The sequence below is a fragment of the Cyclopterus lumpus genome, chromosome 19, assembly GCF_009769545.1.
Source record: "Cyclopterus lumpus isolate fCycLum1 chromosome 19, fCycLum1.pri, whole genome shotgun sequence".
In the NCBI taxonomy this organism is placed as follows: Eukaryota; Metazoa; Chordata; class Actinopteri; order Perciformes; family Cyclopteridae; genus Cyclopterus; species Cyclopterus lumpus.
This window is the reverse complement of record NC_046984.1, coordinates 18001695-18027264: the sequence shown is the minus strand read 5'-3', so window position 1 is coordinate 18027264 and position 25570 is coordinate 18001695. Positions and strand designations below refer to the sequence as shown.

At 50.2% G+C, this 25570-nt stretch overlaps 3 protein-coding genes across 3 annotated transcripts; 1 reads left to right on the top strand and 2 right to left on the bottom strand.

The window, feature by feature from the left end:
- Positions 1-1340: 1340 nt before the first annotated feature.
- On the bottom strand, positions 1341-16068 carry abca5 (ATP-binding cassette, sub-family A (ABC1), member 5). The gene is made up of 38 exons (XM_034557983.1): positions 15926-16068; positions 14891-15063; positions 13859-14045; positions 13595-13768; positions 13271-13368; positions 12950-13176; positions 12717-12858; positions 12241-12429; positions 12006-12153; positions 11729-11906; positions 11518-11576; positions 10797-11083; positions 10583-10702; positions 10363-10501; positions 10093-10183; positions 9725-9864; positions 9523-9642; positions 9224-9425; positions 8569-8735; positions 8163-8290; positions 7877-8014; positions 7684-7797; positions 6705-6875; positions 5402-5515; positions 5182-5319; positions 5028-5096; positions 4865-4941; positions 4589-4712; positions 4197-4314; positions 3959-4050; positions 3646-3821; positions 3484-3559; positions 2968-3062; positions 2520-2639; positions 2259-2411; positions 1947-2026; positions 1789-1844; positions 1341-1677 (listed from the first exon to the last, which is right to left on the bottom strand). The coding sequence occupies exons 1-38, from the start codon at positions 15936-15938 to the stop codon at positions 1537-1539; spliced, it is 5034 nt and encodes a 1677-aa protein (XP_034413874.1). The 5' UTR covers positions 15939-16068; the 3' UTR covers positions 1341-1536.
- A 623-nt stretch (positions 16069-16691) lies between these two features.
- Positions 16692-19868, bottom strand: asb3 (ankyrin repeat and SOCS box containing 3). Its single transcript, XM_034558029.1, has 10 exons — positions 19824-19868; positions 19285-19489; positions 18910-19059; positions 18698-18810; positions 18487-18619; positions 18138-18315; positions 17612-17827; positions 17236-17538; positions 17022-17155; positions 16692-16927 (listed from the first exon to the last, which is right to left on the bottom strand). The coding sequence occupies exons 2-10, from the start codon at positions 19484-19486 to the stop codon at positions 16692-16694; spliced, it is 1665 nt and encodes a 554-aa protein (XP_034413920.1). The 5' UTR covers positions 19487-19489; positions 19824-19868.
- A 45-nt stretch (positions 19869-19913) lies between these two features.
- Positions 19914-25570, top strand: c19h10orf88 (chromosome 19 C10orf88 homolog). Its single transcript, XM_034559365.1, has 9 exons — positions 19914-20086; positions 20594-20759; positions 20854-21051; positions 21132-21201; positions 21290-21481; positions 21669-21779; positions 21894-21990; positions 22306-22465; positions 24658-25570. The coding sequence occupies exons 2-9, from the start codon at positions 20629-20631 to the stop codon at positions 24848-24850; spliced, it is 1152 nt and encodes a 383-aa protein (XP_034415256.1). The 5' UTR covers positions 19914-20086; positions 20594-20628; the 3' UTR covers positions 24851-25570.

The following is a 25570-nucleotide window of genomic DNA, read 5'->3' as shown; positions in this document are numbered from 1 at the left end:
CTCCTCCTCCTCCTCCTCCTCCTCCTCCTCCTCCTCCAATGATGAAGAAGCCGGCGTGTAGCTCCTCCCAGACTCCTCGACCAATGAGGAATCAGTAATTCAAACGGATCAATAACATGTCTGTTCGTAGAAGACAAACATCACTTATGATCAGTCGACCGTCGCCTGAAGGTCGCGAACAAAGAAAAAGACAATTTATCGGTTCGCTGACGCACAAAAACCAGATTATGCAGAAGCAGCCGCAGCTGCTCACATTATATACACAACAACAACAACAACAACAACAACACACACACTAGATAGAGTAAACACAGCTGTGTGATTAAAAGTGGCACCAAAGTGAAACAAGCCCTCCTCTCACGGAGGCCCAAACGTACATTCAAAACCTGGCATCAAAAGGTCTTCATCAAACGGGCTGAGAGGCCACTTCAAGACCACCTCAAGACCACCTCAAGACCACCTCAAGACCACCTCAAGACCACCTGCCAGAAACAAAACCTCGAGCTCCACCTCCACGCGTTTGGAGGTCCTCGGCCTCCGGCTGACGTGTGCTACATGTACGGGTAGTGCATAGTCCCCACACTAGGGCTCTAGGTCTAGGTCTGCAGAGAGGAAGGCCACCGGGCCGAGACCACCCCCCCATCTTCTAACTGCATGCAGGAGCACCCGGTCCTGGAGGCCCTCAACGTGGTCTGGACGTCATGCTGGTGTAAAAAGGAGGAGGAGACAAGTCGGGCGCTTTGTAAAGATGTAAAGACTATTTATGGACATGCTACCGACACCAAAAGGAGGTGAATAAGGAGGCGTGGCCTGTGGCGTGGAGGCGTGGCCTGTGTGGTTCAGAGATGTGCTGCTTTGGTACGATCGTGGATGGATCAGTTCTGGTAAAAAATAGTTTCACGAAACACAACAGACGAGCAAACACGCTTTAGTCCCGCTGAGGAGAATGGACGGAGAGGATTACAAAGCATAAATATTATATATACATATATATATATACATATATATATATTATATGTTTCTTCCATTGACTCCCTGTGAAGATTAAAACCAGTAGAAAGAGGAGGTGTCGCGTGAGACCCCTTGGTCAGAAAACACGGAGCACCAGTGGACGAGGGGTTAAAACACGAGCCCTGAGCGCGCGCACACACACACACACACACACACACACACACACACACACACACACACACACACACACACACACACACACACACACACACACACACACACACACACACACACACACACACACACACACACACACACACACACACACACACACACACACACACACACACACACACACACACACACACACACACACACACACACACACACACACACACACACACACACACACACACACACACACCCAGTGTATGCAGGCCCCTCCCCCACACAGGTGCCATTCATTTAAAAAAGGCCGGTGGGCGTCGGTCTAGCGTGGAGCGGGCGAGTGCTGGCGTGAGCTCCTCGGGGCGCTCGAGGCCCGGCTGGGTCGTGATTGGTCGGTTCCCGTCTCGAGGGCGGAGTTTAAAGCTGGTGCACGACGCTCTCGGCGTGGTTGACGGGGACGGAGGCGTCCTGGCGCAGGCGCTGCCACTGGAAGGTGGTGCTGAGGGAGCCCACCTCCTCCTCCTCGTTCTCCTGCTCCTTGGCGAACTCCATGAACACCTGGAGGACGGGAGGAAGAGGAGACGTCAGGGATTCAACAAAATAATAGCTTAAGCTTTAGGACGTTTTACTGTGAAGGGACACTTGAAACGGCGTTTCTCATCCACGGACCTGCTCCAAGGTCGACTGGGAGAAGTTGTACTCCTCGAAGTTGAAGGTTTGCTTGGCTGAAAAGAAACAAAGATTAAAACGACTAATTACTCAGCAGGTGTGTGTGTGTGTGTGTGTGTGTGTGTGTGTGTGTGTGTGTGTGTGTGTGTGTGTCTCACCTCTCTCCAACTGAGAGAAAGACTTGGCCAGTGACTTCACGTCCTCCATGGGGATCTTGTAGACCATCAGAGTAGCAAAGCTGCAGAGAAAGCATCAGATATTATTAATGAGTTTGTTGTTGAACGAATTATTGTATTATTGAATTATTGTATTATTATTGTTATGACGAAGGCATCACACGTCTCTTTTATAGAGCTTTTATTTTGAAGGGTACAATTCATACATTTCACTTTGCACAGAACCAAACACTAGTGTTGCTAATATGCTCTTGTGTGTGTGTGTGTGTGTGTGTGTGTGTGTGTGTGTCTCACCTCTCTTGCCGGGAGGCGTGTGGAAAGGTCCGGAGGATCTCTTTGTGCAGCAGCGCCACCTGCTGGAGCCCCGTCAGCTCCTCCCGGAGCTTCACCTCCAGGCTGTAGCCGCGTCCGTATTTCCCTTTCAGGTGCTGGATGGAGCCGATGCACCTGAACGGGAGGAGACGGCAGAGTTTACACCTGTGTGTGTGTGTGTGTGTGTGTGTGTGTGTGTGTGTGTGTGTGTGTGTGTGTGTGTGTGTGTGTGTGTGTGTCAACCTCAGCTGGCCGGACACCATGATGGCCACGCGGTCGCACACGGCCTCGGCCTCCTCCATGTAGTGCGTGGTGAGGACGGCCCCCCGCTGGCGGTTCTTGAAGGCAGCGCGGATCGCTCTCCTGGAAGAAGACACGGAGGTCAACAAGGTCATCAAGGTCATCAAGGTCATCAAGGTCAACAAGGTCAACAAGGTCATCAAGGTCATCAAGGTCAACAAGGTCAACAAGGTCATCAAGGTCATCACAAAAGGTAAATAAAAATACGTTTGTTTGAGCAAACAATCAACGACTGTCAAGTTACACAACTTATCTATTACAGAGCAAAACACACGATATCTTTTGACTTATTTTAAGTTTTTTATATATATATATATATATAAAAATTAATTTACTATTCAAAAGAATTAGTTTGAAATTAAATAAATAAACATAGCCTAGCGAGTCTCACCACATGCGCTGCTTAGACTTGGGGTCCATCCCTGAAGACGGCTCGTCCAGTAAGACGATCTGAGGATTCCCGATCATGCTCAAGGCAAAACACAGCTGTAAACAAACAGGACAACAGCTCAGAGCCTCTCACAACACAGCTGTAAACAAACAGGACAACAGCTCAGAGCCTCTCACAACACAGCTGTAAACAAACAGGACAACAGCTCAGAGCCTCTCACAACACAGCTGTAAACAAACAGGACAACAGCTCAGAGCCTCTCACAACACAGCTGTAAACAAACAGGACAACAGCTCAGAGCCTCTCACAACACAGCTGTAAACAAACAGGACAACAGAGCCTCTCACAACACAGCTGTAAACAAACAGGACAACAGAGCCTCTCACAACACAGCTGTAAACAAACAGGACAACAGAGCCTCTCACAACACAGCTGTAAACAAACAGGACAACAGAGCCTCTCTCTCGTCACACGGTGTCTCTTTGAGAGGGTTTGAGGTATCAAGGGGGTCCTCACCTTCCTCTTGAGTCCAGCTGACAGGGTCTTGGCTTGTTTGTTGAGGTGGTCCTTCAGCTCCAGAGCGTTCACCACACTGACGACAACCACAGTCACAGAAACTCCTCAGTACTTCCTGCACCTCCTCCTCCACCGCGAGGAGACAACGAAACCCCGGCTTACCGTTTGATGATGCCCGGCACGTCCTCTCCTCTCAGGCCCTTGACGGCGGCGTAGATCTCCAGGTGCTCCTGCAGGGTGATCCGGGGCCACAGGGGGTTCACCTGAGGACAGTAGCCCACATGCTCCAGGGGATTGTCCACCGGGAGGAAGTCCGTGCCGTAGTCCCCCATCAGGATCTAGACCAAGCAAACGTCAGTGAGCTGGTGACGACATCACATCCACCGTGTGTTATATATATATATATATATATATATATATATATATATATATATATATATATATATATATATATATATATATATATCATCTGTACCTGGCCGGCCGTGGGCTCCGTGTCCCCGGACAACATGTGCATGATGGTGCTCTTTCCTGCTCCGTTGGGGCCCAACAGGCCGAGAACTTCACCTGAAGTCAGAAACGGACGTTTCATTTTGAAAGGAAACAATCAAAGCCGCAGAGGAAACTGTGTGTGTGTGTGTGTGTGTGTGTGTGTGTGTGTGTGTGTGTGTGTGTGTGTGTGTGTGTGTGTGTGTGTGTGTGTGTGAACGCACCTTTGCGAACGCAGAACGAGACGTTCTTGGCTGCCACCTTCCTGGTCTTGTTGAGAGAGAAGCCTTCTCTCCGGCCTTTGTACTGCTTCCTCAGGCCGCTCACCACCACCGCGGGTTTCTGGGCATCAGTGGAGAGGAACTATTTACTGAGGCTGGCTGGTGTGTTCCGTCAACAACAACAACAACAACAACTCATGCTAATCCAGCTTCTTTAAGCTCAGTCAAGTCAGTAATCTGGCAAAACATTCAATAAACAGCTTCTTATTTTCCTGTACCAAAATAATAATAATAATACACTTTTCATACAAGAAATGTAGTTAATGTGAGACTAAATTAAATTTGACATCTTGGGCACAACTCATATTGTCTGAAGACGTAAGAACCTCACGCACCTCCTCACAGGACAGGCAGGTGAGGGCCTCCTTCACTCTGGCCTTCTCCATCTGGACGTCCTCATCCTCGCTCGGCCCTTCCTCCAGGTTCTTCTCCACTTTGGGCTTCGAATTGGACGACATGCTGGAAATGCAAAAGGACCTTCCACCATCATCATCATCATCATCATCATCACGTGAACCAACACCGAGCCTCAATACAGACTCAGAAGCTCGCACCGTCTGCTATTTATCTCAAATAAAAAGGGAAGTTCTGGTCTGAGATCTGATCCCTACCTGCCGACCGTCCTTCCTCCGTAACGGATCTCGAGCCAGCGGAGCAGGAACAGCAGCAGGATGCACTGAAGGTACGGCTGAACACAGGAGCACGCATCAGGGCTGATGAACACGTACCGAACAGAGAGGTGTTCGTTCAACACGAATGTGTGTGTATACATACAGCTATAACGGAAATGAGGAGGTTCTTCCACAAGAAGTTCTCCTCGTACAGCGAGTGCAGGAAGGTCGCCTGCGAACGGAGAAAACACACCAGTAGAAGGAGAAAGAGAAACCAGACGGGAGGCGTCCTCAGAAGCGGCCGGCGGGGCTCCCACCTTGGTGATGCAGTTGAGGCAGCCCATGAGAGGGTACAGAGGGTTGAAGAAACACAAGATGTTGTGCAGGTTCCTGGTCAGTTCCGGGTTGTCGTTCACAAACGACAGCTGAACCAGCGAGGCCGACACCACGCACACCTGAGGAGCAACAACAAGACCGTCACACACTCGGCTCTGGATCCCAGGAACAGGTGTTGTCTAACATGTGTTCAGCCCTCACCATCATGGAGATGACGGAGAAGAAATCCCTGTTGCTCTGGACTCGAGCGAAGCCAAAGGAAAACACGTAAGTGAAGAGAATCATGGCCGGACCAAAGCCGACCGTACACAGGACCTAGGAGAGGAGAGAGGAGGGAGGAGGGAGGAAAGAGGAGAGAGGAGAGGAGGGAGGAGGGAGGAAAGAGGAGAGAGGAGAGAGGAAAGAGGAGGGAGGAGGGAGGAAAGAGGAGGTAGGAAAGAGGAAAGAGGAAAGAGGAAAGAGGAGAGAGGAGAGGAGGGAGGAGGGAGGAAAGAGGAGAGAGGAGGGAGGAGGGAGGAAAGAGGAGAGAGGAGAGAGGAGAGAGGAGGGAGGAAAGAGGAGAGAGGAGAGGAGGGAGGAGGGAGGAAAGAGGAGAGAGGAGAGGAGGGAGGAGGGAGGAAAGAGGAGAGAGGAGGGAGGAGGGAGGAAAGAGGAGGTAGGAAAGAGGAGGTAGGAAAGAGGAAAGAGGAGAGAGGAGGGAGGAAAGAGGAAAGAGGAGAGAGGAGGTAGGAAAGAGGAGGGAGGAAAGAGGAGAGAGGAGGGAGGAAAGAGGAAAGAGGAAAGAGGAAAGAGGAGGTAGGAAAGAGGAGAGAAGAGAGAGGACAGAGGAGGGAGGAAAGAGGAGGGAGGAGGGAGGACAGAGGAGGGAGGAAAGAGGAGGGAGGAGGGAGGAGGGAGGAGGGAGGAAAGAGGAGAGAGGAGAGGAGGGAGGAGGGAGGAAAGAGGAGAGAGGAGGGAGGAGGGAGGAAAGAGGAGGTAGGAAAGAGGAGGTAGGAAAGAGGAAAGAGGAGAGAGGAGGGAGGAAAGAGGAAAGAGGAGAGAGGAGGTAGGAAAGAGGAGGGAGGAAAGAGGAGAGAGGAGGGAGGAAAGAGGAAAGAGGAAAGAGGAAAGAGGAGGTAGGAAAGAGGAGAGAAGAGAGAGGACAGAGGAGGGAGGAAAGAGGAGGGAGGAGGGAGGACAGAGGAGGGAGGAAAGAGGAGGGAGGAGGGAGGAGGGAGGAGAGAGGAGGGAGGAGAGAGGAGAGAGGAGGTAGGAAAGAGGAGGTAGGAAAGAGGAGAGAGGAGAGAGGACAGAGGAGGGAGGAAAGAGGAGGGAGGAGGGAGGAGGGAGGAGAGAGGAGAGAGGACAGAGGAGGGAGGAAAGAGGAGGGAGGAGGGAGGAGGGAGGAGAGAGGAGGGAGGAGGGAGGAGGGAGGAGAGAGGAGAGAGGAGGGAGGAGAGAGGAGGCATGAGAGGAGGCTCAACGTCGTCATTCCTTAGCGTGCATGGTGGGCGGCTGCACGGACCACAGAGGTGAGGTTGCTGGAGGTGAGCAGGCTCCCAGTGTGGAAGGAGAAGAGGATGATGGTCATGCTGGAGAGGATGAGGTAGTAGAAGGGGACGTCCACGGCTGCCTGGCCGCACCAGTAGGCAGACGGCACCAGACCGGAGACACGAAGAGTGGAGCGACACTTGATCTGAAGAAGAAGAACCAAATATAAATATATCATTTTCCTTAATTATTAAATATATTTATATATATATATATATATATATATATATATATATATATATATATATATATATATAAATATAGAGAGAGAGAGAGAGAGAGAGAGATAGAAAGAAATGAGACTATATTTGACATCGACAGTACAATTCCGTTAATAATCATGCTAGTGAATCGGTGGGAAAGTCAGCGGTAATGGGAACTATATTTCTATATATATATATATATATATATATATATATATATATATATATATATATATATATATATATATATATATATATATATATATATACACACACACACATATATACACATACATACATGCACTATTATACATAATTGTAATATAACTAAAATACACTCTGACCAACTCCTGTGTGTCTATGTGCTCTAGAGGACACCTGGATGGGACACCTGGATGGGACACCTGGATGGGACACCTGGATGGGACACCTGGATGGGACACCTGAATGGGACACCTGAATGGGACACCTGGATGGGACACCTGGATGGGACACCTGGATGGGACACCTGGATGGGACACCTGGATGGGACGTACCCGGTTGGAGACCTCCGTCCCATGAGAAGCCCCTCGGCCACGTTTCCTGCTGCGCTCTACTTCTCAACAACTGGCCAATGAATGCAAAAGTTCCACAAAAGCATTCTTTAAAAAGGAAGCACATCGGGTGAAGGAGCACGATACATGTGGCCCCTTCACAGTGATATCACTCCTCGCTCTCTTTTAAGTGCAAACAAAAAAGGGGAGGGGTTACCTCTCGGTCTCGAGTGTGGTCCATTGCGAAATACGCGGGCATCCCCGCTGCCAGCATTCCCAGTATGATGGCCTCGATGTACACCAGAGCGTAGGACGTGGCGTCCGGGATTTGCTGAGCGGAAGACATCGAACGTCTTTAAAAAGACTCAAACAGGACGAGATCTGTGTGCTCCGCCTCGATGAACACTCACGTAATCAAAGGGCTTGGTCCAGGTCCGGATCGGCCCGGTTCCGTTCAGGCCTCTCAGGAGAGCGTTGCTCAGTATGTTGACGGCCATCGGCAGCGAGTGGACCGTGGTGCTGTTGAACGCAACGCTGTATTTGAAGCCCTGTTGGCAGAAAGAAAGGAACGTGAGAAGGGGGTAACGGGCCCTTCATGGGGGGCACTACGACCACGTCAGGGAGAGGAGGAACCCACATCCGGTGCTTCCATCTCCAGTTTCATCAAAAACAAACAAGAAAGATCAAATCTATGACCTTGCTGGATCCCGTCACGTTGATGGCGGCGCTGTGGGGAGCCGCGGCCATGTAGTCGCTCTGCTGCATCAGGTCCACTTTGATGTCCTGAGACTGCAGGTTGTGAATGAAGTCGGAAATATCGGATCCTGTTGCACAAGACAGAGGGCACAGCTCACCCATGTGCAAGAAAGCAAAAGGACTATTGAGAGAGTCATCACCCGGGAGGTTAGACGTGCACCCGCGGGACGATTCTCATCGACTGACACCTGAGGTGACGTTTAGCCGTTAGCGGCCGTTTAGCCGTTAGCGGCCGATTAGCCGTTAGCGGTCGGTACGCCGTCACAATATTTACAGAAAGAAGATCCGAGGACTCGTCGAGGGGACGTTTCAGTCCATCAGCTGGTTTCCTCCACAGCCGACTCACCCGAGGAGTTCTGCACCAGGAGGCTGGTGGCGTACCTCCGCTGCTCCTGGTTCCCCTTCAGCAGGTAAACGGGCAGAAACTGGCGGTCGGGGGAGTGAATCTGGATGTTGCCCGTGGCCAGAGAGAGGACGAGCACGGCGGCAACGAACACCAGGAACAAGGCCAGGCTGCAGGAGGAGGGAGGAGGAAGGAGGGAGGAGGGAGGAGGAAGGAGGGAGGAGGGAGGAGGTGATGGGGGGAGGAGGGAGGAGGGAGGAGGGAGGAGGAAGGAGGGAGGAGGGAGGAGGAAGGAGGGAGGAGGGAGGAGGAAGGAGGAAGGAGGGAGGAGGGAGGAGGAAGGAGGAAGGAGGGAGGAGGGAGGAGGGAGGAGCAGTAGAGGTGATGGAGGGAGGAGGGAGGAGGGAGGGAGGAGGGAGGAGGTGATGGGGGGAGGAGGGAGGAGGTGAGGAGGAAGGAGGAGGTGAGGAGGGAGGAGGGAGTGTCTCAACACTCAAACTACTACATTCTGAGAAAGAATCGGCCAAGAACATTTTAAATCTAGAGTTCATGTTATCAAATGAAATATTAGCAAACACAAGTTAGAGTCTGCACAAAAAAGTGCAAATGTACGTTTTCCAAAGATAAAAACATTTGCACGTAATGCGTGGCCACTCACGTGTACACGAAGGCCTTCCTCTCGCGCCGCATGTTGAGCATGTGCAGCCACGCCACGGCGCTGAACTGCTGCCGCCACAGGGCGTGACCCGACACCACGTCCGACTTGCCGTCCGAGAACGCCAGCAGCCGCTGGTCCGTGTCGTCCGTTGCGACGCCGTCGCCGTCCTCCTCCGGCGGCTCGCGGTTGAACACGCTGTAGTCTGGAGACAAGGCGGTCGGGGGGGGGGGGGGGGGGGGGGGGTCAACGCTCCTTCTCAGCGGACTAGAAGGGAGTACGTTTTAGGGGGTAACGCTCACCGGCTTGGTCCACTTCGGCCTCGGCCTCCAAGCGGAGGAAAACATCCTCCAGCGTCGTCATGGAAACCCCGTAGTTGATGATTCCCAGAGCGGGTTGGCGGTCGAGCTCCGAGAACAAGCCTACGAGGAAACACAAGCTGTTGGTTACGACCTCATTCAAATGGATCCCCGATGTCCCGTTGACGGGGTCGAGCGGTCCGACCTGAAAACGTGTCCATGCTCTCGAAGGGCAGAGTGAAGGTCATCTCCGCCTCGTGCTGTCGAGATAACTTCGCTTTGGGAACGTGCCGGCTGACCAGAGACGAGATCTGCTCGGCTTCACACCGCTCGCTGGTGGACATTCTGAGAGGCAGAAACAACTCAAACTTATTCAACGTGAAAAGACCTCATTTTGTTTTTTTAAATCATGCGTTAGGATGTACAAACAAACATTAAAAAACTATCTATTGAATTGTTCCTTTTGTAGGATTTGTACGTATTTCATTCATTTATAAAATACACCAGACGACCGCGAAGGGATTTGAGATCTCCAGAGATGAACTCCAGAATTGAGGTTCATAATCTACTCGCCTGAGATGATATCCGACCCCACACTTGACCTTGAGATACATGGAAGAGCCGACACACCTCAGCTGTCCTTGAGAGATCACAGCTTTGCGATCTGGAGGAAAAAAAGATCAGTGTTTACCAACAACAACAAATCTATTTGTCATAGGATCAGTAAAAAGAAAAAGAAAATCCTCGGACGCTGACGAGAATAAAGTGAGAACAAAAAAAAAGATGATTTATTTCAAACGAAGAATAAAATTGGACTTTTTAACCGTTCGTGACATCTCGTACCGGCCAGAATGTCGGCCTCGTCCATGTAGTGCGTGCTGAGCACCGTGACCCTGCCGGCCCGGCGGCTCTTCAGCAGCGACCACACCTGGTGCCTGGAGCAGGAGTCCATGCCGGCGGTGGGCTCGTCCAGGAGCAGGATCTGGAACACAGAACGGGCTCCAGGTGATGAGACCGTAACTCCAGCCAACCGTTAGGAGGTGAAAGGTCGTTCTGCGGGTACCTTCGGGTCCCCGAGGATGGCGATCCCCACGGAGAGTTTCCTCTTTTGGCCTCCGCTCAGGTTCTTGGCCTGAGCGGTCTTGATCTTCTCCAAGTCCAGGTCCTTCAGCACTTTGGTGACCTGTTAGAAAGCAGCAGAAACCCCCTGTCACCCGTCCGCATGCTGCATTTATGACGCCCATACCAAGACGCTCGTATGGATATGTTCACGTTACCTCAGCGTCGATGTCCGAGGGCCGGATCCCTTTGATGGCGGCGAAGATCCTGAGGTGCTCCTCCACGGTGAGCACGTCGAAGATGATGTTGAACTGGGGGCAGATCCCCACCAGCTGCTTCATGTCCGAGCCGTCCGCGACCTCCTGGACGGGGGAGCCGTAGATGGAGGCGGAGCCGCTGGTGGGCGGGCAGATGCCACACAGGATGTTCATGAGAGTGGACTTGCCGGCCCCGCTGTGGCCCAGCAGCGCCGTGATCTGGCCCTCGTAGATGTCAAAGGTCAAACCTGGGGGGGGGGGGAGGAGGACGGCGTCATGAAAACACGAGCAGACGCACAGAAGCGCTGAACAGCTGTTGTTTAAGCAGCGTCGTCATGGAAGCCAATAAAAAATGACAACTTGCAGGCAAAGATTGAAAGATTCTGTAGCCTATCGATATAAAAGCTGCACATAAATATGAAACCAGTTCAACTGTTAGTCTGCTAACTCGAGATGTCCGTGGACCAAAAGCCGCCATTCACTTAAAATATAAATATAGATATGCTGCATCATTAAAACGTGGCTTAAAATGCATAAAAGTGTTGCTCCAGGTTTTGTTTTGAAGTCTGATATTTGCGCTTTGATGTGTTTTTTTATGGATGCTGTCTCTTGGTAAAAGAGATTTAAAATTGTAATGGGACCATTCTGGATCAAAATAAAAGGTTAAATAATCAAACCTCACCTCTCAGGGCCTCCACCACGTTGTCCTTCTCCTTGTACACTTTGTGGATGTTGTTGATGCTGACGGAGGAGTAAACAAGTCAGAATGAGGAGCAGCGCTCGGGCTCCAGACAGGAAGCGAGTGGCCAAGAACACTAGAAACTCTCCAAGCCTCCATCTCATGCTTCAGTAACATCATCCTCGGGAAAAACGTCATCCATGATGCAACTTACCGGATGGCCTCCTTCCCTCTGAACTCGGGAGAAACCGGCTCGACGGACTCGTCGCCGGCAGGAGCTCCTTTCACGTCCGCGTCGTACAGCGAGCTCACTTCCACGTAGCGCTTCCTGCGTCTGGACCAATAGGACGGCTTCAGGAAGTACACCAAGGACCTCCTCATTCCGAACTCGCCTGCGTCTCAGACAACGTGTAACCGTTAGTGACACCGACACAACTATTAGCATTAGAAGTGTGTTCAGTTCTATTTAAGTCTGCTGCGGGTGCACTCACCGGGCAGTACCTGGTCCAGGTAGACCGCCAACAGGAGGTAGAGGATGCAGTCCACAACCAGCATGAGCAGGGGCACGTAGAGCGGATGAGGGCCGTTGGCCAGCGAGGAGAACACGGCGCCGTCCCCCTGGGCCTCCAGGTACACCACCTGACAGGCGAACACACGCGCAACACACCGTGAGAATCTCCGTCACGCAGCGCGCAGGACGAGGAGCGTCGGGAGGGGAGCCGTCACCTGCGCGATGCCGATGGAGAAGGCGCTGGGCGACAGCAGGCAGAGGAGCCAGACCAGCGGCTGGGGGAAGTCCTTCATCAGCACGGTGAACAGCGACAGGCAGCCGAACACCACCGTCAGCATGGAGCCCACCGTGCTGGCAAACTTGGGCTTCTTGAATAACGGAGTCAGCATGAAGGAGAAGAAGATCTGTGGGGGGGGGGGGAGCTGTGTTTAAACCCAGCATGTCGGCCCGGTGCACATTAATATCTGTAGTGGAGAATCAGAGTCCGGTAGCGGTGGCGTATGGATGGCTTCTGAGCACAATATGTCCGATAATAAGAGCGTTGTTGAGTCTAACAGCCAAAGAATCACACCATCAGAAAAGTAGATGTCAAACAAACTGGTTAAATAAAAGCCCAACTACCTAAATGAGAAGAGAACCGGTGCCATCGGAGACCCTTCAAACTAAGAAACACAGCTTTTCCTCTACTCACCGATGAGATCCCGTAGAGGAAGATGAGGAGGAAGACTACCAAGAAGTCGCTGTTGGGGAACAGGGCCGTGTAGGTGGCGATGATGGACATCAGGATGGACATGGTGGTCACCAGAGCCGCATACAGGAGGCCCCACGACAACCTGCCGTACGACGCACAAGCTCAAGACACTAACGCTACGAGAAACCCTACGAGAAACCCTACGGGGAACCAGCGCCCTTCGTCTTCCTCACCAGAAGGAGGTGTCGTAGAGCCCCATCATGGTCATGGTGTCCTTCAGGCGATGCTCCTTCTCGGCCGCGACGTTGACGATGAGGAAGGTGACGAAGGGCGTGAAGGCCAGGACCAGGTAGATGGAGATGAGGGCGTGGGGGAACTTCTGCACCTCCACGGAGCCCGGCTGGCCCATCATCACCACCTTCAGGTCCATCTCGCTCCACACCGAGCGCTTGGTCTGCATCTGTTCATGCGTTCGTCCACAAGGATTATACTCGTTCATCTTCTCTCCGAGATTACGTGAGCTTTAATAACTTTAGGAACACTGTGCTGGTCACCTGGATGATGGCGGCGTCGATCAGCGACTGGAGGCGGATGAAGCCGGAGTACCAGTAGTTGGCTGCTCTGCAGTTCACCGAGCTGGTGAAACAGTTGGCTGGAGGAGAACGAGCAGAAGCATTATACTGGAAAACCACATTTTACCTTAGAAAAAAAGAAGTTCCTTCCTTAGAGACACAAAAAAACTGTCAATCTCTTATTCTCAATTGCCTCTTAGCATATGAAAAAATAATAAAATCTACAAAATCAGAACGAAAAGTGAGGGGCTCTGAAAATGTAGATTTACATGAAGGAGGCAAACATCAAAGAGAGTCCGACTATACCGATGGACTCCGTGTAGTCGCTGGGTAAGGGCAGCTGGTTGTAGGGGAAGCGTAGTCTGTACGACGTGGCGGCGCTGTCCAGGAACACAACGCCGATGTAGCTGGAGGGCTCGTACAGGCTGGCGTTCTCCAGGTCCTCCTCGCTGGCGAACATCTCCAGACGGTCCTGCATGTCTGGAGACACCGTGGAGGAGGAGAGAGGCGTCATCAATATCATGCTTTCCCTTTTCTCCGTCACAGGTCCTCTGGCGGCCGCTTGCTTACGCATCTCCTGGGCCACCTCCTCCATGATGTGGTTGGTGATGTTACTGATGGGCGTGTAGCCCAGGCCCTTCCAGAAGTGGTCGTCGCGCTCCAGCTCCATGGTGCTGATGCCCCCGTAGTAAACGTGAGGATTCAGGGTGCTGATGAGTATCAGGAGACCCAGCAGGAGCAGAGGGAGGATCAGTTCCTGCAGAGACACACGAGAGGAACAGCTGATGAGGAAAACCACTGAAAGGGCTCAAGAGTTCATCCATGTCCAACCAAGCAGATGAAAGAAAGCTTCAAATGACAGATTACTTCATAATAACTACTTCATCCGGCTCTTCTCAGGCAATAACATCATATTAGAACATTAATCTACGAGCACTTTCCCTTTTATTTCACAGCCGTGAGCTTCTTATACCGTCTGACATCTCGATCGAACCTCAAGACTTCTCTTCCAGCCCATGAACCAACACAGGGGATTTAAAACAAATAAATCGGGAGCCCCCAGCTTTCAGAGCGTGAAAAGACATATTTTAGAGCCACCGATCACCCCATAAAAAGATGAATTTGATCAACTGTAAACGGTAATCTTGAGCTCAGACAGGCAGTTGATACACACAGTGGCATGAAAAATGCATCGGTGCAGATGAAAAATGCATGTTGTAACAAACAATGGAGCACTTGTTGTTGTTGTTGTTGTTGTTTGTCTGGAGCAGCTCACTATCATATTATGTCTGGACCTCTATCCAGACATAACAAGGAGCACGACGGTGTGCTAGCCTTGAGAAGATAACGGCACAACACCGGCCAAACCTTTCAACAGTTCCTCCTGGAGCTGAGAACTGTGAAGACGAGCCAGTAAAAAGTTTAAGTTGTGAACATATTAAACTCTCTATCCATCATTTACAAACCAGCTGCATTAGCTTCTCCTTTATGAGCAGTTACACACACACAATACAAGCCCAGTTCCTTCTGCAGCTCCAATCTAAATATTGACTTTGCTCCATGACGAGTTATGGGATGTGAACCGTCAACCAACTGGAGCACCTGCAGACTCTGTTGCTTGGTCCTCCATTTGATGAGCAGGTTCTTGTAGAGGAGACTTCTGGTTTGGTGCCAGACTCCGGCGTCTCTCCTGGACGCGTGGGGGCGCACGCTCCCAGCATCCCTCATCTGGATGACGTACGGACGAGAGGTCGTCTCCCTAATGCTGGCCTCAGCTGCAAGTTAGACAATGTAGAGGGGGACATGAAAAGCACACAAACACACACACACACACACACAATCTGCAAGAATTATAATTCAGAGAGTAACCTACAAATTAAAATACTTTCACTGTTGCATTGATTCTTTTTTTCCAACCGTAATACACTATTATTACACAAGATAAACACATTGCATTGGCTCACAGCACTGATGGGCAGTAACGTGTGCAAACCCCAGGTGAGTGTTGCAGCGCGATGGAGTTGGTTCCTTCGTTTGCAAAAGAATAAACTCGATGAAACGTCATATTTTTATTTTGTATTGTTCTATTCCATTACTGTGTTCATTGCCTATATGGCATGGTCTCCTTTGCCTCATGTATTTCTGACATGTTGCTTCCATGTAGAGCACTTTGTAAACCCTGTTTTTAAAAGGTGCTATATAAATAAAGTTATTATTATCATATTTAAAAACTACCTGAGCTGCTCTTAGATGAGCAGCAGTGCAGTGAGAGCTCAGTGAGGCACCCTGGACCCAGCTGCACCATCGCAGCGTCTGTGAGGTCCCTTTTATCAAAGCGTGCCGTAAAGGACACCCAGCTGTCGCAAACTTCTCCGCTGGCTCCGCGTTAGCGTGAAGAGGTAGCTAACGTTAGCTCACGAATCGAAGCAACGCTGCGAGAAACCGCAAGGCGTGAATTTAAAGACGCGACCGGACAGCCGGTTTGATTGTCTTCGCCTCTTTTGTTCCGGTTGTTGACGGAAAAAAACGAGCGCGTCGCGACACCAGGCGTTTGTTTGCGGCAGCCGAGCTGAATCGGGCAACCGAGTGGAAAACATAGATATGCAGCCGATAAGAGGAGCAATGCAACATACTCACGTATGAAATACATTAAGGCATATCTCTCCTCGGGCGTGCAGCTCAACGACGCGACGTTACGGATGCTTTGCGTCAAGTAAACAAGCCGAAAACCGGAGCTCCGTTGTTTCTTACGTCGCTCTCGGTCGCTATTTCCTCCTGTCAAAAAAAACCCAGTTTGTGACGTCGACCAATCAGATCTGGTCTCGTTGTTAATGACAACGGTCTGCGCCAATCAGAGTTCGACCATATGTCGTTTATTGTCGTGTTACAAACGGGATCAATACGTGAACTGAACAACCCTACATACATAAATAAAATCACATTTAAACATTAATGTAATAACATTATTATCTGAAGTGTCCATCTGTCGTTTGTTTTATACCTGAAATTATCAAAGATACAATATATTCAGACTTTCTTTTAGGAAAAGTGTGTAAAATGATGCACAAAACATAACAAATATTTAAATGTGATGGAAAAATAATCAAAATAATAATAATAGTCCTTTATTAGTCCCAGTGGAGCCATAAAAAACAACATACATTTCAATACATTACACACATTTAGTTGCCTTGAGAAGCTGCAACAAGCTGTAAATATATACATATACATATACATATACATATACACATAATATATGTGTATATGTATATATATATATATATATATATATATATATATATATATATATATATATATATATATATATATATATATATATATATATATATATATATATATATATATATATATATATATATATATATATATATATATATAGGGGTTATAGGACATGTCTGTGTTGGTGTGTGCGGCGGTATCGCTGCATTCGATTTGAAAGCGGCGACGACGGCGGCGAGTGTGTGTAGGAAGCTTCTGGGATGTCTCTGAATTGGAGGAAGGCGTGAAGCGGAGCCGGAACGGGGAGCTGCTGCACCACACTGGTCCTCATCAGCAGATCCGGGCCCAGCACTGACCTCACCTGCAGCCGACAGACGTGGGAAAGACGGGGGATGGAGCCTGGAGGGAGGAGAGAAGGGAAACGCGTCACCACTCAACGTTTACTACCGTGTAGAGAAAAGCAAATCTGCCGTGTATGACGTGTTCACCGTACCAAGATGTGGACCTGGTTCCCAGGTCTTCTCCGCTCGTCTTCGATCCAGAATACATTTCAAAGGGGGAGACAGATTGGACCAGTTTACAAACTCCAACAGGTAATTCAACACCTCGCCGTCGGCCTGCTCCAACCTAGAAAGACAGAAAGATATCGATCGAGTACAGCCGTCTGATACTTGAAGAAGGGTGGACGGGTGAGAGGACAGTCCTACATGTGGGGCTGAAGCAGCAAAGAAGGGTCCAGTCCTGCCTTCAGAAGCACAGGAAGCCAGCGTGCGGCGAAGTGTACTTGGTTGAGTGCCACACAGAGCAGCTCCCGGAGCTCCTGCAGCTTTAAAAAGGTTTCCCCGTGATGCTTCGGCACAGAACCGTCCCTGGTCAGAGTCTCCGGTCGAGGGATCAGTCTGTGCTCGAGTATCAGTTGCAGCAGGTCTGTTTTGTCCGTGGCCAAGGCGTACATCCAGTCCTCCTCGCTCAATCTGGCTCCTGCAGCGACCAGCAACCCCACTGGTTCCCTGAAAGAGATTTTAAATGTAACGCCACGTCCTGTGGCATCCGCGAGGAGCTCCAATCGGATTTCTAACAAACCTGTACGTGTCGGTGGACGTGGACAAGGCCAGGGAGAGCGGCGACCGGACGCCCAGGACGTGTGAGCAGTCCTGGGCGTCCGGGCTGTAACCTTCCCTCAAGAGCATCTCCACACTGTGGCTCTGGCGGCCGTGGACGGCCAGGTACAGCGGGCTCACCGCGCCGTCGCCACGGTCACACGCGCGATGCGTGACAGCAATCAGCCTCCTGAGGACACTGCAGCATGACGGCAGGTTAGGGAACGACAACATGGGGACGTGTGCACACAGCTCCTCCTATGAAGGGTGCAATGTGTTGATGGTGACGATCAGTAGATTCATCACCAGGGAATTGTTGTCCAACGTTATTAATCAAATACTATGTTATAGCTACTCAAATTAAATGATTTTCCTATGATATTTCATTGTAAACTGAATATATTTAGTTCTTTCCGACGTTTAATCAACTAACAATAGGATATTACCTTTTTAAAATGTGAAGCGATGTCTTCACATTTTAAAAAAGGGAGAAAGAGGAGTTTTGGTACCCGATGTGGCCGAACTCAGCGGCGGCGTGGATGGGAAGCTGTGGCCACTCGTGACTGCAGGCCAGGTCAGGATCTGCCCCGTGGTCCAACAGGAAGTCCACACAGGCCCGGTGGCCCTCCTGAGAGGCGATCAGCAGCGGTGTGGCCAGATCAGCTGCCTGGGAGCTCACGTTGGCGCCTCAATCCCCCAAAAAAACAAAATGAAAATGTATTTATTCATTTTTAAATCGATTGCTTGTGAAGCGAGGAGTGAAAAGAAGAACCAGAGAAGAGAACTCTGGTGCAAATTGATCAAAACAAAGTTATACTTTGTTTTGATCAATTTGCATAGGGAAACATATCTATTCACCAGCGTTAACGAGGATTTCCAGGCATTCCCGTTGTCCATACTGCGCCGCCACAAAGAGAGGGGAGATCTTGTGGTCGTCCAGAGCCTCCAGGTTGCACACATCGACCAGAATGCGAACAATGTCCTCGTGACCCTTAGGGGGGAAAACAGAAAACACAAGTTAGGATACACCTCACAGGGCTGCGTGCTTGTTTTTGAGTTCCACGCCGACCTTGTGAACGGCCTGATGAAGGCAGGTCCAGCAGGACGCGGTGTGCGTCCGGTCGACCTCGGCACCTTTACCCACCAGCAGTTCCACAACCTCCCTGTGCCCGGCGTCAACAGCTGTTGGGAGAAACAGACGGCGGCCGGTTAAAGACCGCGGGCACGATTAATCCGATCTAGCTGACACGTAAAGAGCTCGACAGGTGCACGGCGTCATACCTGCATACAGAGGGCAGGACAAGTCGTTGGTTAGCTGGTTGATGTCGGCGTGCGCTCGCAGGAGGAGTCGGACCACAGCCAGGTGTCCTCGCTGCGCGGCCAGGTAACATGCAGACTCCCCCTCGTGAGTCAAGGAGTTCACGTAGGCGCCTGCTGCAACACAAAGAGGGACAGCTCGGTGAACTCTGAGGGGATCGATCTGTGGTTTGCATGTGTACTCTGATGGATGAAGGATCTCCTCGTATCTTAAATGAGGATTTCCTGCTTTCCTCTGTTGTAAATATGAATATCTTTATGGTTTTTAATAGTCGGTCCAATCCAAGCCTTCTCTAAAACAACTCCAACCCCCCCGAGTTGATCAAGGGCCTCTCCTACCGCCCGCAGCAGACACGATCTCCAGCACACACCCCCGGCTGCCGGCGGCCGCCGCCTCGTGCAGGGCGTTCCAGCCGCGGTTGTCCCGGCCGTCCACGCAGAAGCCTCTCTTCATCAGCCTCCTCACGGCCTTCCTGCAGCCGGAGCGAGCCGCAGCAGCCACGCTGGACACGGTGTCCCCGTAGCACTCGGAGAAGTCCATCCCCTGATCCAGGAAGTGGCACATCCATTAATGGGGACGTTATTTACAGCGGTGGAAAGTAATAAATACTGTACTTAAGTACACATTTTAGGTTTTATTTTCATTGTATGCTCCTTAATACTTCTGCTCCTTTACACGTAAGCAGCAAAATGCAACATACACATAATAAGAATAATAATCCAGAAACAAAAGTAAACGCAATAAAAACAATAAATCCTCTAAATACCGTTACACTGTAACTAAAGGGACGTATTACTTGCAGGTTGAGTATTTTCAGTGTATTAAATCATTATCTTTAATGACGTGTTGGACTGAAAGAAGGAAAAAGGTTCTTTACCTCAAACTGGATCTCAGCGCCTGCGTTAGCGCGAGTCGCCGTTTGATGACGCGGAGCCACAACACAGCGTCGCGCGCAGCCGCAGTGGGGTTTTAGCTTCTGGTCGGACGTGCGCCGCCAGTTAAACCTTTTAGATCCCAGTTCATCGGGAGATTTTTTTATTAATTAATTATTTTTTTTAAAAGAAGAAACGCGAAGATGAACATTTTAAAAATCGGATGAAAAACAATCGGATCTTCAGTTTCCGCCGGAACTATTTTCAGGTAAATTAAAGGTGGAAGTAGCTCGAGGTTAGCGAGCGGTGGTGTTTGTTTATTCTTTATATCTTTCTTAAAAAGGTACTCTTCAGAACACCATACATCATAGCTGTCACGTGATGCATCCTGGAGCAGGGAGAAGTATTCAGATATGTTTATTAAGGAAAACCGTCGTTTTAAATGTATAAAAATTCCTGCATTTAAAATCGTACCTCAGCACATAGCATCAAATATACTTGAAGTGCCAACTAATGTATTAATTGTGCATAATATCCTATTTCAGATATGTGTGTTATATCACTGGGTTATAATAATTTATGTCATAATCTGAATGTGTAGCTACTATATACTGCTGGGTAGCTGAATCTATTATATAATTATTTATAATATTAAGACATACGGTTCATTTTCCTGTCGACAGTCCTCATTTGTTTCCTAAACTTTCAAGGAAAACCTTTTCCCGGGATCGTCTCCAAACTCGTCTCCTAAGTTGTTCCCTACCGTGTGTCCTAGCGTCTCCTCGTCGTCCCCGTGGCCTCGCCAGCGTCATGGTGGACGTTGCCGTGAAGAGCAGCGCCGCGTGGACCTGTCGGGGACGTCGGTTGTCCGACGTGCTGCTTCCTGTTCACATCGGTGACGAAGAGGAGCTCGGCCAGCCAGAAGGAGACGAGACCAACTGGTGAGAAGCTTTAAGCCTGGTGACCTTTGTGACCTCTCCACGTGATGTCACTGGAAGGGCCTTGGGTGAGCACCTCTGACACCTCCCCTCACAGGGGCGGCCCGGTGCTGCTGGAGCAGACGGAGGACGGGTCTCCTTGCCTCCTGACGCTCCGCTGCGCCTCCTGCTCGCCCGCGGCCATCAGCCGCCTGCTGGTCGTCAGCGAGGCTCGAACAATGGAGGCGTACGACCAGACGGGTGAATACTGCGGTACCGTGCGCGGGGAGAGGAGTGACGGCGTGCAGCCAGACAGGTGTGCGGGCATCACCACCCGGGGGTCCGAGTTCTTCTTTAAGTCTGAGCTCATGAGCAGATTTTGTTTTTGACCCACAGTTCAGACAGAGGGCCTTTCTACAGGAAACAGCTGATCCTGGAGCATCCGTCCTCCGCCTGCGAAGTGAAGGTGAGCTACGTCTCCTGAACCTTCTGTAAACCGTTATCTATCTACCTTGAACACGGATGAGTTTAACCCTCTGGTTCCGGCGTCCCAGCTGCTCTCGCTGGGCGGTAGAAGCAGCGTGTTGGTGTGCCGAGTCGTCGTGGGCCTCCAGGCGCTGCAGCCCGCCGCGGCTCGCGGCCCCGGCATCGACATGCAGCAGGTGCAGTGTCTGGTGGAGGAGATGGGCACGAGCCTCTCGCCGGGAGCCCGGAACCTCATGGACATGGTGCACTTCCAGCAGAAGGTGGGAGTAGAGGAGCAGTGAGTTACTCGTTACCTTTAGGGACCTCTTGTGGCGACGAGGGGGAATTACAACAGCAGCCTGACGTCAAAGGACGAGGCGGATGAACCTTCACTTGACTTGTCGTCGATTGAGTGTTCACTAGGGTTGAGGTGGCGGACCCACCTGACCCACCTGTGTTTCTCTCCAGAACCAGACCGGCTCTCTCGGGGGCTTCCTGCCTCTCCTGATGGGCGGTGGCGTTCTCTCTGCCCTGGCTCAGGGAGCCAACGTCACCCAGCCGCAGCCTGCAGACTCCAGGGTACCGCTTATTATCACGGTCATTTATCCATCTTATGTCCCGCCACCATAAATCCCTTAATGTCCATCTTCATGCCAGTGAAATGTTTGCATTCACCACATGAGATGAATTCATAGTGTGTTTCCACCGGCGCAGAACGGCTCCTCCTCCTCCTCCTCCTCCTCCTCCTCCTCAGACCTGCTGGTTTCTGCTGTCAACACCGAGATTATAGGTGAGGACGATCATTTCTCTCACAATTCAAGAACGTCTTTGAGGTTTTGTATATATGGAAAAGAGTGTTTTGGGATGTGTGTGTGTCCGTATTTTGTAGGTAAACAATATGTATACGTCTTCCCGTTCCGCACAACATTTTTTGCAAAAGTAACAGGTCGAAAAAATATATTGACGTGCAAATCAAACACGTGTGTGAAGGCCTTCAGTCTCAGAACGACCTTCAATCTGTTTTTAGAGGCATAGAAATATAAATAAAAACCTATCGATGATTTCTGGTTTCTTTTTAAACTCCTAAATCTTTGTGTGTCTCTAGCGGGCAGCGAGAGCGGCGCCCAGCTGGCGGAGATGATGTCCCGCCTCCTGAGAGGTCACGGCCAGGCGGCGACCTCCGGCCCGGAGCTGCTGCCCGTGCTCCAGAGCCTCTGTGGTCAGGTGACCAAGCTGAGACTGGACGACGCCACGGAGAAGGAGAGGTAGGAGGAGAGGTAGGAGGAGAAGGAGGAGGAGGAGGAGAAGGATAGGTAGGAGGAGAGGTAGGAGGAGGAGAAGGATAGGTAGGAGGAGAAGGAGGAGGAGAAGGAGGAGGAGGAGAAGGAGAAGGAGAGGTAGAAGGAGAGGTAGGAGGAGAAGGAGAAGGAGAGGGAGAAGGATAGGTAGGAGGAGAGGTAGGAGGAGGAGGAGAGGGAGGAGGAGGAGAGGTAGGAGGAGAAGGAGGAGGAGGAGAGGTAGGGGGAGAAGGAGGAGGAGAAGGAGAGGGAGAAGGAGGAGGAGGAGGAGGAGAAGGATAGGTAGGAGGAGAGGTAGGGGGAGAAGGAGGAGGAGGAGAGGTAGGAGGAGAAGGAGGAGGAGGAGAGGTAGGGGGAGAAGGAGAAGGAGAGGGAGAAGGAGAAGGAGAAGTAGGAGGAGAAGGAGAAGGAGAGGGAGAAGGAGAAGGAGAGGTAGGAGGAGAAGGAGGAGGAGGAGGAGGAGAAGGATAGGTAGGAGGAGAGGTAGGAGGAGGAGGAGAGGGAGAAGGAGGAGGAGGAGAGGTAGGAGGAGAAGGAGGAGGAGAAGGAGAGGTAGGAGGAGAAGGAGAAGGAGGAGAAGGAGAGGTAGGAGGAGAAGGAGAAGGAGAGGGAGAAGGAGAGGTAGGAGGAGAAGGAGAGGTAGGAGGAGAAGGAGAAGGAGAGGGAGGAGGAGAAGGAGAAGGAGAGGGAGGAGAAGGAGGAGGAGGAGGAGGAGGAGAGGGAGAGAACCGGCTCCTGGTGGGTGAAGTTCACCCAGATTCAGTTGATTCTTTGGTCTAATTAGCCGATGAATCGGATAAAGTGGCTCCCCCTAGTGTCGGAAAGACGTTATTGCAGCTGACGAAGGCGTCGAAACGAACATCAAATATTCTCAATGATAATTAATAAGACATGTTATTATTACTACTAATATATTCTATTACATGATAATAACACTAGCAGAGATTTAGTGGTACACAACAGATCTTTTGTAGCCGTTTCAATCACAAATTTGAAGTTGCTGCTTCTAATTAAATCAAAGTTGGCAACAATACAGAAGACCATGCAGCCTAACACAGGGAGCTTTGGCTGAGTGGGTCTGCTGTCGGTTGAATGGGACGTCTTTGTTGAGCCTGAACAGAGACGCTCTCATGGGAGTTCTGGTTGGTGCGGCCGCATTGTTCGCTGCGAACGCCCAAACATGCCCCGCTGCCTCGCGGTGGAATGTTCACTGATCTCCAATCTGCCCGGCAACACGTGTAAAAAACCTCATAATTCGTGATAAAATTGAAGCGTTTCCTGTGGTAAGAGTCGTGGTCTGGGACCAGCTGAGAGGAGGCCGGTCCGGACACAATGGAGCTCCTTCTCTCAGCATCGCTGCACGTGTGAGTCGTTAAACCGAGTGCGTGGAATCTTTAAGCCGCCACGGACGCAGAGGCTCAGTGTCGGTTAGCCCGGCATCGGTTTAACGAGCTGGATGAATGAGTCCCTCTGACGGAGCGCCACGTGTGATGATGATGATGATGATGATGATGATGATGCTCAGAGTCTGACCCCACACGGAGGAGAGGACGGCAGCTCAGCGGTACGTTTCTTCCATTTGAGTCAGAGCCCAGAAGACGGATTACCGGTAAATGATATTATCTGTTTGCTTGTTTTTAAAGATGCTGATTATCTCTCTAGAGTTGTTACTGGAAAGTTTTGTTGTCTTTGTTCTTTCTTGTGAACTGGCGGTCTTCGAACCTGCGTAGTTCATCTGCGTGGGAAGCTTGTGATTTCCCAGAATGCTTTGGGGCTTGTAGTTGTGCCGTCGACCTGTGGGAGGAGGGAGCGACGGAAAGTGTTTTTTATTTGCTGATTGATGTTGTTTAGAACCCAAACCCTGTTGCATTGCATTCTGGGCTGATTGAGGCTGTCGCATTGCATTCTGGGTGTTGCGTTGCTTCTGTAGGTGCAGAAATTGTTCCGGTTCAGTTTCAGTGTTTATGTGGATTCAAATATGACTCGCTCTCCTCATTTAAGTGCTTCATAAAAAGTTATTATATTTAACGCGAGTCACAACTAATGTTATATGAGGAGTTATCAAACTGCTATTTTATTATTAATATTTTTATTATTATTCATCATGCAAAAGTTGAGCTTGTGTCTATAAGATAAGTATTTATATCTCTGCTCTGCAGGGAGTTGGACTCGGCCATGGAGCGCCGTCTGGAGGAGATGGAGAGGAGGCTGAAGGAGCACGTGGACCGCCGCCTGGACGCTCTGGAGCAGAAGCTGGAGAAGGCCCTGCTCGGCGCCCTGCAGCAGGAGGGGGGCGGCTCGGCTCCCCCGGGACCCTTTGAGCAGACCGGCCCCACAGCAGCCACGCCCTGAGGCCAGAACACCTCAAACCTTCACTGGACCTCAGTGTCAGAGGGAAAGCAGAGCGGCACGCCCACAATAACAGAAATACAAGAGAAAAGAGGGCTGAAATGGGAAATATTAATCAAATAACACAACTATTGCAATATGCTGTGTATTCAAGTGTCCTGCTGCCAAAGAAGAAGTTTGTTTGTCTTGTGTTTGTGGGGCAATAACAAGTGAATGCTCCACTGGCCAGATTGGGTTTCGTGGCTGCAATGCATCCTGGGAAAGTTTAGCCACATGAAGGGGAGAAAGAGAAAAAAAAAAAGTACCTGGAAATACATCACCAACAACCCGGCTGAAACCAAGCGGGACCTTTTTCAAACTATTAAAATGAAGTAAAACGGAGCATATGATCGCATCCATAACATCATAATGATTTACATGCAACAGAACACTTATTTATTCACATTGTGATGTGCATGTAAACAAGTTGTCCTCCAGTTAATACCAACACGTTCTGTAACTGCACTGATCTGTCGGTGGAAAATATGTGCTTGTGTATGTATGTATATATATATATATATATATATACATGTGTGTGTATATATATATATATATTATACATACATATACACAATGTGTAACTGATTAATATGTTTTAATACGACACGGTAATGTTTGACATAACTTACATGTCGACACTGTAAACTACTAAAAGAACAGTTTTCACCTGTGATGTTGATTGTT